Source organism: Pan paniscus, chromosome 4 (genome assembly GCF_029289425.2).
Source record: "Pan paniscus chromosome 4, NHGRI_mPanPan1-v2.0_pri, whole genome shotgun sequence".
NCBI lineage: Eukaryota > Metazoa > Chordata > Mammalia > Primates > Hominidae > Pan > Pan paniscus.
In genome coordinates this window covers 142,517,851-142,531,803 of record NC_073253.2, presented here as the reverse complement: position 1 = coordinate 142,531,803, position 13,953 = coordinate 142,517,851, and the positions used below count along the sequence as shown (strand labels likewise).

The 13,953-nt window shown below is 37.3% G+C and overlaps 1 protein-coding gene across 4 annotated transcripts in view; it reads right to left on the bottom strand.

The window, feature by feature from the left end:
- STK32A (serine/threonine kinase 32A) overlaps positions 1 to 13,953 on the bottom strand; it is a 154,288-nt gene that overhangs the window by 109,956 nt on the left and 30,379 nt on the right. For all 4 annotated transcript variants that reach the window (XM_008954481.6, XM_055112762.3, XM_055112761.3 and 1 more), the window contains one exon: positions 744 to 799. In XM_008954481.6, the coding sequence (XP_008952729.1) occupies positions 744 to 799 (56 nt within the window). The remainder of the gene's footprint in view (positions 1 to 743; positions 800 to 13,953) is intronic.

The window sequence follows — 13,953 nt, the reverse complement described above, 5'->3', positions numbered from 1 at the left end:
TGAGTGACTGAAATAGACATGACTGAACTGTCAAGCTGAATAATACTGTGCAAAGAATTTCTGTTTACAACCATACACGATATAACCAAAAAGGACTTTAAGGACTGGAAAAACACTAAATATGATGTCCATGTTTTTGAAATTTCTTTAGAGGTCTGTATAATGCCTGAAAAAGTAAACAGAAAATGATTTTAAAATGCAAGTTTTATATGAAATATTATTCTCTTAAAGTACGTCTCCATTGAGAAACTAGTAATCAGGGTTTGAATACAGAGGTTTCTTGCAAAAAAAGTTAAACTGAATATGTATTTTTCTTAAGATAAAAACATTAGACAAATGAGGAAACAAATAGAAATCAGGTGACTTCTTTCCCACATGAAAATAAGTAACTCTTCCATAAACAAGATAACTATTACTGGGCATACAGCTGGTAGAATCTGAAAATGATTCTGAAATCTTCATCTCCTTTAGGGTAGAGAGAAAAGCCTTAAAGTTTACTGAGAGTAAACAGATTTGAGTTTAATGAGATTATTCTGAGAACAGTATATGTTCAGTATGTAGCTGCCTGTCACACGCTTTTCTTAAACTGTGGTGACATTTTATAAAAATCCATTACAAAAACATTTTCACTTAATTATCTTTCCTTGCGGTCCCAGCAACTCAATAATGTGAACATTTCTGGACCCTCTGTTCCCTGGGCTACATAACCCTGCTGGTGGTTAATCATTTCAATTTGTTCTCACCTTCCCAAAACTGCCTTTCCCAATGGCTCGCAAAATTTCAAAGTGGTCAAAGTTGACTGTAAAACAACAAAAAAGAAGAATATCATGAGTAATTATCAATTTCTTTTTAGTAGCTAATAAATAATAAACAAAGATTGGACTAAACTGAAGTATCTTGTCTAAAACATGAGCTCAGACTACCTTAAAATGCCAATCTAATCATCCAGTAAACATCTATTGAACACTTATTATGTATTAATCCTAGTGCTTAGTGCTGGGGATACAGTAATAATAGAGTAAAAATAGAATCTCTGCCTTTATGGAGTCTGTAGTCAAGTGAGGGCCCTATAAAGACGGAGACTCTTATAGACTAAATGGTCACACAAATAAATGGAAAATTCAAGCTCCCACTGCAAGTTAAGAAGAGAGGTCATGGGGCTCTAAGAACATATCACAGAGAATTTGACATAGGCAGCAAGGTAAGGAGAAACATCTCTGAGCACAGAATGACTTCAGAAAGATCTGCTCCCAGGTGCATCCTATGTATGGCTTTACCGAGGATCAGCACTTTAAAATGTTCTCCTTGCCTATTTTCTTACTACAACCACTCTTTTGTATCTAAGTAATTTCAATTTTCCCAAGTAGGAAACTATTACACCTCTAAGTGTGTAGCATGAACTAATCTCCAAAGTGCAGACTTGTAACAGATTAGAATGGATATGTGTGCAGAAGTCCACTGAATTTTGCTTTGAAGCAGAGTCGATCCTCCACGTCTGAAATTTTAAAATTTCAGTCCCTAGAAGAAGCAATTGTTGATTAGTTTATAGGTAGGATGGTTTTTTGAGTCAATGCTCGTGAAATTTATAATGATGAGAAGAACAAATCATAGATTCTCCTGTGCAGGTGACAATCTTTGGTTTACTGCCTTGATAACTGAGAAAATGTTTGACTCTGTTTCCTGGTTTTTGAAATAAGGATTTAGATGAGTTAAATTCCAAATAAGGGATTTTAAGTTTATTCAGAAAATACTGTGAAACACTAAATGGTATATAATTTGTCTCTTTAAAAGACCTAGTTTTTCTCTATTATCTAGAATAATTAGATAAGCTCCTTCTGAAGGAAAAAGTTTGGCTGGAGTGCCTTCAAAGTCTTTCCAAGATATCTGAGAGTCAAACATTTTAATGATGTGACTTAATCATCACTTTATCTTCTCAACTCCAAATTCCCTTTCTATCACAAAACCCACTTAGTCATGTGAGGCAGCATGTATATTACAAATAATCCTGTACTTGGACTCAAAATAATGAAGAGACTGGAGATAAATGACAGACTCTTTGAGCCTCCATTTTCTCAAAAGAAAAAAATTGGACTGACTCTCCTAGATCAGAAGAAAACACCTTGTACTAAGAAAGCACTACTAAAGCTGTTTACGTACTTAACATAGTTACTCAAGGGAATGACTTCTCTTCTGAAACTCCTTGACTTCTGAGTTTATTTCATCCACTATAGCATAAGCTTAATGAGGGTGGGGATGATATGTCCTTCTGCTCACCCTGGTTCCCCTGCCACCTCAGAAAATTCCTGGCTTAGGTAGTTGAAGGCATAACTCTTTGCAGTTCTCACATAGCCAGGTCTTAGCAAATAAATCAAACTAAGCTATAAGAATACACAAGAACCCCAGAACAATTACTTCTTATAAATATGGATAGTGTGAACATTTGGATTCTCTAAGGCAGTGTTTTTGAGCTGTGAGTCAAAACCCATTAATGAGTTATGAAATAAATGTAGCTAAAATAAGAAGTACTAAAAATTTAATTAAATAGAATAGAAAATACCAGAAATGCCTCAAATGTAGTAAGCATAGTACTGCCTCTGAAACTGTTGTTTCCATTTCATATACTTGAGTAGACATATATATACAATCCTGGCTTCATTTACTATGTCATGATATGTTTTTTGGCTTATGTTTTACCTTGGATTGTGGTCAGAATAATTTTAAAAACACTTCTGTAAGTTTTCTCTTGAGTTTCATACTGAAATAACCAAAGCAATGATTTTCTTACACCCATTACATGAATCTGAGTTGTGTATTATTTACCACAAGAGTGTTAAAAAAAGCTGACCAGGATTTATTTGCAAATTCAAGATTTTATCTTGAGCAAATCCAATAACTCACAGTGATTTCTCCACTGCCAGTCTAGCCTAGAATGCCATGATGACATTTTGAATCTCCAAGGATGCAGCAGGTACCTAGAAAGCATGAAGTTCCATGTTGATATTAATCCATTTCGTGAACCACCTCCTTTCATATACCATTTTAACCTTACTGAAAATGATACAGGATTACATGTCAGGATCCTGGTAAATTTATACTAGCAAAACTGCTTTAACTAAATGTGACCTCCCAAAGGTCACTTCTCAGAAAAGGGACAAGCCTAAAGCCTTAGAGCAATTCATCTCATTTATGCCTTTATTAAAGAAAAACACAGCCTCTAGTCTGGTGCCATACTGACTGAAGTCACTTCCTTGTATAACAGTACAATCTAATGGGAAAGCCAATGATAGATTAAAAGTGGCTATAAGAGGCTGGATGCAGTCACTCGCACCTGTAATCCCAGCACTTTGGGAGGCCGAGGCAGGAGCATTGCTTGAGCCCAGGAGTTCGAGACTAGCTTGGGTAATGTAGTGAGGTCCCATCTGTACAAAAAATAAAAAATTTGCTAGGCATGGTGGTGCACATCTGTAGTCCCAGCTACTCAGAAATTGAGGCAGGGGGAACTTGAACCTAAGAGGTTGAGGCTGCAGTTATCTGTGATTGCACCACTGCACACCAGCCTGGGCAACAGGGTGAGATCCTTTCTCAAAAAAAAAAAGTGACTGGAAGAGGCTCTCTTATTCAATCCTGATAGTCCCTTCTTAAATGTTCAACAAAAGAATCACTAGTTAGCAGGAAGATTAACTTGAAAATGCAACTAAACCTCATAAATTCAAACAAAATCAGAAAGAGAGAGAGAGAGAGATGAAGTCAGAATTGTGGATTATTTTGTCAACAGAAATCTAACAGTACTATAAACATACAGGATTTGCCTAAGGGGAATGTGGAATAGTGTACTCACTATGTTCTTAAACCCTTGATCAATAGGAACAGTAAATGCCATACTGGACTTGCAATCTGTTTTTGTGTAGTCTATGAGCTAAGAATGGTTTTTGAATTTGTATAGGATTATTTTTGAAAACCAATGGATATGCAGTAGAGAATGTATATAAACCCACAATATTTACTGGATGGCTCTTTACAGAAAAGTTAGATGACCACTGAGATTAAGAGCACAGTCCCTGAAGACAGACAACCTGAATTCAAATCTCAGTTCCAACAATAAATAGCTGTGTAATCTTGGAAATTTACATCTATGCTTCCCTTTCTGAATCTATAAAATGAGGATGAAAATAATATATACTTCATGAGGTTTATAAGAAGATGAAATGGGTCATGTGCATAGAATATTGCCTGGAACTAACTGCTTTTACTAGTAATGCTATTACTTCTTAAAGAGTATCACAGCTCCCAGCAAATACCACCTTAAGCTGCCATGGTAGCACCTGAGTATTATCAGGCAATATGGAGGTAAATGGAATCAGCATCATTTCAATACATTTGGGGTTTTCATAGTCTCTGGTGTGGTGTCCTTGCAGTGTTTTCTCTAACCTCTAAAGCAAAGTTAACCTTAGTGGTGTTTACTTCTTGAGTCTTTTACTTGGATCATGTTCCAAAACTTTCATTCTGGTTCATGGAGCTCTGAGTGTTAAGAAGACAGAAAGACCGTCTGGAGACACTGGGTCTTTGTGGGGCCTTGAAGGTAGTGGTTTAGTGTGGGCAAAGGCAGAGCCTGGTTCTCACTCATGCTGACAGGGCTGGGCTAGGGTATGTGGCCTGCAAGAAAACAGGCAAAGGAGATGTAACTCTGAGGCCTTCCTTAAGTGCCTCAGTCCTGCTTCGCACAGGTCTTTTCATTCCAGCCTTCACAGCCATTGTATCTGTACAGTATCCTAAAAGTTGCCTGGAGGTATACCACGTTAACACACAAAGCTGAATGCACCTTAATGTTGTGATAATTACTTGGAATATTGAAAAAGTAAATATCTAAAAGTACTTATTTCAGAGTTTTTCTTTTGGGTGAGTACACATTCCTTCACGAATCAACCAGGCACAGACATTCTATATGCATGAGGGATCTGTTTATGAGGGTGGTCAGTACATGTTTCATTTTTATGTCACTTTCTATCTTCACATCCTTATAGTGTATACAGTTGAGGGTACTCAGGCTCAGAGAGATGAAATCATTTGTTATGGTTATAACCAGTATAGTGACATATTAATGTTAAGGTTAGATTTTAAAAACAGAAAGTAAGGCAAAGACTTGTTTAGTCAAAACTACACATAAAAATCCTTTAGAAATGTACCTTTTTTAAAACCAAGAAAGTTTTTCAAAAAGTCCAACAGACAATTCTATCTCCTTTGTGTGGGTACCCAATAAGGCTCATTAACTGCATCTAGGAACTATTATTCGGGAAAAAATAGTTTAAACACTAAAATCACACTCCACTCATTAGCAAGTTTACATTTATTATAGTCACATGGAAAGTTAAGACCAACTATGTGGATAACTGGTTGAATGTTTTCGCAAAGCCATACCCAGTATTTGAGTGGAGGAGTGGGTAAAATCAACTCACTTGAGTCTGCCTAGTTGCACTCAGGTAAATTCAATATCCACCTTTCTCATTCTGGACCCAGGCTCTTAACCACTATTTTTATACCAGTCATCTTAATGTTATTCTTATTGTATAACATACCTACCCATCCCAAAGGTAGAATCAGAGGAAACAAGATGGGATTTCTTCCTGTCTCTTTTTAGAATTATATGTTGAATCAAGGTTTCCAAGTCTTTCCCTTAGCATAAACCATGCTGATTCTGAAACCCAGTGATGATACTTTTTATTTCCTTTGTTTTACTTAACTTACCATCTTCTCTGTCTCAACATGCTGTGCAATAAGCAATGTTAAGGGAAAGAAAAAAGGAAACCCTTTTTAGAGTCTGTTATAACACCCTGATGCTTGGAATTTCAGAGAAGACCCTTGTAGAAGGTGAGGCAGGAATGCCCTTTTTTTTCTATTTTTGAGGTAAAAATCTTTGCAAAAGATTTTATTTTTTCTAAAAATTGATTCCAACTTGAGCAAGTACCAAATCATGAACATAAGTGAGTCTATTGAGAACAGCACACCTTGCTGTTTATGTAAATCTTTCTACTGAAGAGGCAACGAGGACACCAGCTGTGTAACCTTAGACTAGTTACTCAATCTTTCAAATAACAATGTCTCTGTCTGTAAAATGGAGCTAATTAAACCTAACTCAGGTGACTTTGAAGACGAGACATTATAAACCAGAAGGAAAATATCTGGTCCACTGAAAACTAAAAATTACAATTTTTTTAAGTACAACAATTATTCAATGAAAACTAAGCTATCTTCCCCTTCCAAGTTTGCAGTTCCAGTTCCATGAAGCAACCATTATTAACAAATCCTTGTGTATCCTTTAAGAGATTCTCTCTGCATATATGTACTCCTTCCTAACAGCAATAGCAACATACTATCTTTCCAATGGGGGCATATATTGTTAAACCCTTTCTGTATAACACATTGCCTCTGTCCATTCATACCATCACATATAGATCTAATTATTTTTAAGTAGCTAATTTGTATTTTATTGTGTAAATGTACCATAAAATAATTAACTTATTGATGGATTTTGAAAGATGGTTTAATTATCTGTGATTGCTGGGTGCAGTGGCTAACGCCTGTAATCCCAGCACTTTGGGAGGCTGAGGTGGGTGGATGACCAGAGGTCAGGAGTTTGAGACCACCCTGGCCAACATGGTGAAACCCAGTCTCTACTAAAAATACAAAAATTAGCCAGGTGTGGTGGTGTGCACCTATAATCCCAGCTACTCAGGAGGCTGAGGCAGGAAAATCCCTTGTGTTGGGGAACCTGCCCCTGATAGTCACGTAGGTTCTTTTCTATTTTCCCTAAGCATCAGCTGGGTTGAAAAATAAAGGGACAGAGTACAAAAGAGAGAAATTTTAAGGCTGGAAGTCCGGGGGAGACATCACATGTCGGTAGGTTCCATGATGCCCCCGAGCTGTAAAACCAGCAAGTTTTTATTAGGGATTTTCAAAAGGGGAGGGAGTGTACGAATAGGGTGTGGGTCACAGAGATCATGTGCTCCACAAGGTAATAGAATCACAAGGCAAATGGAGGCAGGGCGAGATCACAGGACCACAGGACCAGGGCGAAATTAACATTGCTAATGAAGTTTTGGGCACCATTGTCATTGATGACATCTTATCAGGAGACAGGGTTTGAGAGCAACAGGTCTGACCAAAATTTATTAGGTGGGAATTTCCTCATCCTAATAAGCCTGGGAGCACTATGGGAGACTGGGGCTAATTTCATCACTACAGTTTCAACCATAGAAGACGGCCACACCTAAGGGGGCCATTTTAGAGGCCCACCCTCAGGGGTGCATTCTCTTTCTCAGGGATGTTCATTGCTGAGAAAAAGAATTCAGCGGTATTTCTCCCATTTGCTTTTGAAAGAAGAGAAATATGGCTCTGTTCCTCCCGGCTCACCGGCGGTCAGAGTTTAAGGTTATCTCTCTTATTCCCTGAACATTGCTGTTATCTTTTCTTTTTTCAAGGTGCCCAGATTACATATTGTTCAAACACACATGCTCTACAATTTGTGCAGTTAATGCTAATCATCACAGGGTCCTGAGGTGACATACATCCTCCTCAGCTTATGAGATGACAGGATTAAGAGATTAAAGTAAAGACAGGCATAGGAAATCACGAGGGTATTGACTGGGGAAGTGATAAGTGTCCATTAAATCTTCACAATTTATGTTCAGAGATTGCAGTAAAGACAGGCATAAGAAATTATAAAAGTATTAATTTGGGGATCTAATAAATGTCCATGAAATCTTCACAGTCCATGTTCTTCTGCCATGGTTTTAGCCAGTCCCTCCGTTTGGGGTCCCTGACTTCCTGCAACACCCTTGAACCCAGGAGGCGGACATTGCAGTGAGCCAAGATTGTGCCATTGCACTCCAGCCTGGGTGACAGAGCAAGACACTGTCAAAAAAAAAAAAAATTATCTATGATTACCAAAACTACCTTGAGCATTCTTGATGGGCTTCTGTGTCTGTTTACAAGCAAAGTTGATAGAAGTAGAAATGCTGGGCAAAGAATATGTTAATTTTCTAATTTTACAGATATTATCAACTGGCTCTTCAAAGATGTTGCATCAAATCTTCTTGATATCAAAAACATATAAAAATAACTTTTTGTCCACCACCTTGCCAACACTACTACATTAACTGTTCTTCATCTGACAAGTGAAAAAGATTGAATTATTGATTTACTTTATTTCTTTAATGCTGAGTGAAACTGCATATATTTATATGTGTATTTTTTCAGCAAACTGCCTTTGTATATATTTTACATATCTTTAATGAGTTATTAGATTTTTTGATATGTAAGCACACTTAAAAATGGTAAGTAAATTAACTCTGTTTAACATATCTCAGGAGTATTTTTTCTAGGTTGTCCATTTGGCTTTTGATTTTAAAAACTTTTAAAGCCAGGCTCAGTGGTTCATACCTGTAATTCTAGCACTTTGAGAGGCTGAGGCAGGAGAATCACTTGAGCCCAGGAGTTCGAGACCAGCCTGAGCAACATAGGGAGACTCTGTCTCAACAACAAAAAAATTAAACATTAGTCGAGTGTGGTGATGCATGTCTGTGGTCCCATCTACTTGGGAGGCTGAGATGGGAGGATTACATGAGCCCTCAAGCCTGGGAAGTCAAGGCTGCAGTAAGCTTTGATTGCACCACTGCACCCCAGCCTGGGTGACAGAGACCCTGTCTCAGATTTTTTTTCAGTAATGTAGTTTTAAATTTTATGTAGTTAAATGTATCGATCTTTTCTTGTTTGTCCTTCTGGGTTTGTGATTTTTATAGGATCTTTTAAACTTCAAGATTGTTAAAATGATGTATTTCTATTTAAAACCAATTGCTTTTGACACACGTTTTTGCTGTCATTGCTGCTGCTTTCGTTTTTGAAATGTTTCTAGCATATAACCTTAGACTAAATTACATAATTGATATTCAATACATAGAATAAAAAGGTTTCCAAATTCCTAAGTTCCCAAAAAGTCATTCTGCTACTGCTTAAATTAAAAGTTAAAACAACTGATTATCTCCCTGTATGCAGTCATGCCATTGTGATTATTGAGTGTATGCTTTTAAGGTGCTTTGCAAGAATCTCCTCTTAAAGTAGGTCCTCCATATCTTGGTTATGTGGTTATTTGGTAAATATTTCACATATACAACACATTAAATTCCAGTGCACTATATAGCCCCAGTTGATAGCAAATTAAACCAATGCAGTCTGAATAAGTTCAAGATAAGATAAATTCCAAGATAAGACCCAAATAAGATAAATTCCCCAGAGAGGAGGAAAAAAAAAATCAAGTAAAAGTCTTCCATGCCTTTTTTGGCATGTTAATTTGCTATACAAATTTGCTGCTTAAACGTGACACTCCTCAGTGCTATGATTCTCTAAAGGCAAAGTCAATTCGACATGGAAACAGTTACAGTTTGGTTGCCCACACGTCTGGCTTCTGCTTTCCAGTCCAGAGAGGATTTCATTTTTCTGTCTCAGTATAGCTGAAAGTCCTAGGTGCAGTAGAGGTTTTCCAAGACATTGCTCACTGAACTCAGTCTGTGTTCACTGACAACAACACACCATTACTGACTGCTTACTGAGTAACAGCCATTGTGCTAGGTGCTGGGAGAAAGAAGCCCAAGGTTGCCTGCCTTCAGGGGTCCTACAGTCTAGTGGAACAACAGAAAAATTCATAGTAGCTAACATCTAACATTTACATAAGGAATACCCATCATTATTCTAAATATGTTACATATATTATCCTAATTTTGCGCCAACTCTGAAACAGTATTACTATTATAGCCACGTTTTTAGGTGAACAAACTGCAACCCAGGGAAATTAAGTACCTTTCTCAAGGCCACAAAGTAGGTAAGTGGCAGAGTGGTAGAGTCCCACTCAAGTGGACTCCACAGCTGCCCTCCAACACTGTTCTTTACTGCATTCTATTAAACACACATAATCAATCTTGCACAAAAAAGTAGAATAAGCAGCACAGAGTTGGGTAAAGACCTGACTCACAACAATGTTCATATTTCTGCTTCTCCTCTTCTTATGCAGGTCTTTCATTTCTCACAGACCCTCTCTCACAACTCAGATCCCATCAACCACTTGCTGTCACTGTATCTGTCACTCATCATCTCTCACATCCCTAGCCAGATGCCTTGGTCTAGGATTGGAACTGTGACTCAGGCCATTCCAATCATTTTCACTCTGGATCTTCTGATCTGGAAATGCATATTCCCCCTCTGTCACAAGCTTCCAGAACATGAGAATGGAACTGGCTGAATGTAGAGAAAAAAGATCAGCACATCCAACAGGATAAAGCTGACATTTGGAATAAAGTAAAATCACAACATAAAGGGCTAAAGCTGATGGCATTAATGTGCCTGGCTCTATAACCATATAGATCCTATTTTGATTACTCTGCAGGCATCCCCAATATCCTTCTGATAATTTAATTTTTAACTTTTTTTTTTTTTTACCAAAATAGATTCAAGTTCCAAGTGATATAAGCAGTGCTGCCGTAGGGAGACCTGTAATGGGAGAAAGTAGCAGGAAAAGCCAACCTAGTCCAGGGAAATCCAGCAAAGCATCCTAGAGGAGATTATTACAACCTCAGAAGAATGTTCCAAGGGACTTGATGATCTATTCTTTCCTACAGATTTTCTTAATTTATCTCTGCATTGGATTATCAGGAAGGTAATTTCTCAGGAAAAGAGATGAAACATAAATAAATAACTGCAATATAACATAAACAACTGCAATATAAAGTAGTGTATATGTATTGAGAGCCACATAAATGGTCCTGATGTGATTCTCAAGTGTGTCCACCCATCAAAATCACACAAATACATGTTTTTAAATTCAGATTCATTGGCCTTATCTGAATCAGATTCTCGGAGGCTGGACCTGGGAATCTGTATTTTCAAAGATCCCTTGAGGATTTTGTTAAAGGCTGCCTAGACCTAGTCTGCAGATGTTTATAGGAGTTCTAAGGTGGGAGAAATCTCTTCCTACTTTAGAAAATAAGAAAGCTTCAGGAATGGGCAGCATTGTAACTGGGTCTTGCAGAATGGGTTAGAGTTCCAAAGGTAGCCAGGCAGAGGAGGTCAGGGAGGATGCATTTAAAGTGACCCAAACCCTGAGGTGAAGAAGCTCTCAGTAGATAAGTATTTATATAAAAGTTGACTCAATCAATTTCTTAGACTTCCCCCTCCACCTTGCCTCTATCCTTATGTGTTTGAAGCAATTTAATAAGTATCTGTAAATGATTAATGATAGAACTTCTGCTACCTGCACTGTGCCACATCTTAGGTCATAGTTAATAATTACATTACTGTCTATTAAGTAGCATATATACATCTATAGGCACTATCCAAATACCTTAATATACATTATCTTATTTACTTTTTACCAAAACAGCATGAGGTGGTAATATTATTATTGCTACTTTATAGATATGTTACATAAACCCAGAAAAGTTAAATTACCCAGGGTCAGGGTTTGGACTTAAATCTGACTTTTTGTGGCTCCAAGTTCCATGATTTTAATATTGTGATGAGTCCTAAAAGTTTCTGAATACATTATGGTGACTATGAGCATGAAACTCTGGGTTTGGGTTTGTCTGTACTACTTACTAGCTATGAACTTTAATTATTTACCCTCTGTGAGTTTCAATTTCTTCTTTCAATTTTGACCAGATACAATATACCTTCTAAGGTTATAATGAGGACTAGGTAAAATAAGCCATATCAAAGGTGCTTATCAACCATTTTTGGCAGAGAATAGGAACTCAATAATGTATAATTATTACTGCTATTTATGTTATTGCTATTGTTACCAGATGAATTACCTTTGTATCAGCCCAGAATATTGCCCCTTGGTTTTTTTTTTTTGAGATGGAGTTTCAATCTTGTTGCCCAGGCTGGAGTACAAGTACAATGGCACAATCTCGGCTCACCACAACCTCTGCCTCCCAGGTTTAAGTGATTCTCCTGCCTCAGCCTCCAGAGTAGCTGGGATTACAGACACGCACCACCACGCCTGGCTAATTTTGTATTTTTAGGAGAGGCAGGGTTTCTCTATGTTGTCAGGCTGGTCTTGAACTCCCGACCTCAGGTGATCCGTCCACCTCAGCCTCCCAAAGTGCTGGGATTACAGGTATGAGCCACCACGCCCAGCCAATGTTGCCTCTCTTGCCAAAACATTAAGCAAAATAATGTTAGGACTTCACACAGGACCAACAGTGCCAAGAATATAGACTCCATGAAGGAAGACACTGGGTGTGTCTTGTTCTTCGCTATATCCACATCACCTAAAAACATTTTGGACGTATCATAGTAGGTGCATAATTAACTTTTTTAAATTAAGTTACAAAGGAATGAGGTATCATCATTAAAGTTCTACAGAAAAAGGATGGCTTTGGGGAAAATTTTTCTATTTTCCTTTATGTTGATTTCTTAGCACATCATCATTTATAATATGTACCTTCTAAGAAAAGTCTTACCAACATGCTATTATCAAAGGACTTCTTAATGAGCTAGTCAATGAAGTCCTCATTTGAATGTTGTTCTAATATTACAGCTTCAGATTTCTCTGCAGACATTGGATTTACATCTTAAAAGCCTCACTCATCGACTTACTCACTCTTTGAGCTCAAAGCATTAAGAACTGCCACTGAGATTGTGGACTCCATCTGCTTCACAACCGCCAACTCTCCTAAGTGAGGACATGGATGAAAACCCTGTAGCAACTGAAGGATAATTAACAGTGGGAGTCAGAGGGTATTTGCTTTGTCAGGGCTGCATGATCTATGAACATAAATAAATATACCTCATTATGGCAACAGAAAGATGCTGACATTAAATTACAGTCTACCGTATACCTGGTCAGAATAGAGATAGAATCAGTCCCTCTTCTAAGTTCTGCTGGCACTTTACCCATTTTTAAGAAGGAATATTGCGTGATTTGCCAAGGAAGGGTGAAAAAGGACAAATTGTAAGCACTGGTTAAAAAGAGAGCTCTTCTGCTGGATTTTACAATTCTCCATGAATGAGATGAATGTTTTGTCTGTCATGCTGCATTCTCAAATACAGTCAGTTACAAAGAAAGGCTCACTTACTCCCTTTTAAGATAGTCACACCAAGAAAATAAAGAAGCTGAAGTCACTTCCCTAGGAGCCACGGCTTTGCTGGCAAGTCAAACCAAGAAACATTCATTGAGTATCTGTGTACCCAGGACTTTCCTAGGCACTGATGGAAAAACATAAGAAGCTTGGGACTCAGTCCCAGGACACTTACCCTCCCCAAGCAGAGAAGGAAAACTGAGTGTGCCTCATTTAGCAGTCTGACAAAACAAAACCTGAATAATCAAATGTCCCTTGTTTCATTTTTGTAACTTTATTTTATTTTGCTATAATCTATGTACCTTTGGAATCCATTCTCTCATCTTTCTAAAATTAGATGAATATGAATAAATGTATAGATAGACAAATAAGTAAACAAATAATGAAACCAATCAAGTGTTATTTTGTATGGTGTACAAAAGAGGCACTATGGACCTTCAGAGATGGGAGAGAATGGTGAGGCATGCCAATTTTGCCTCTTGGATTTTAACGAAGATTGAATGCTTTGATGAAAGATAAAAATGATTCGAATCAGACAGACTTGCAGTGGAATCCTAGCTCTACCATTTACAAGATATTTGAAATTAGGAAATTTATCTGACTTTTCTGAACTTCAATTTCTTGTTTACAATGAAGAGTATATATATAAATATATATAAAAAATATATAAAATTGTATATATAATTGTAAAATATATATATACACACATATATATAAAACTAATATGCTATCAGTATAAAAATACAGCAAAGTATAAAGAAGAAAAACAAAACCATCTAAAGATAACCATGATTCATATTTTGCTCCATTTCAGTCTTTTTAATGT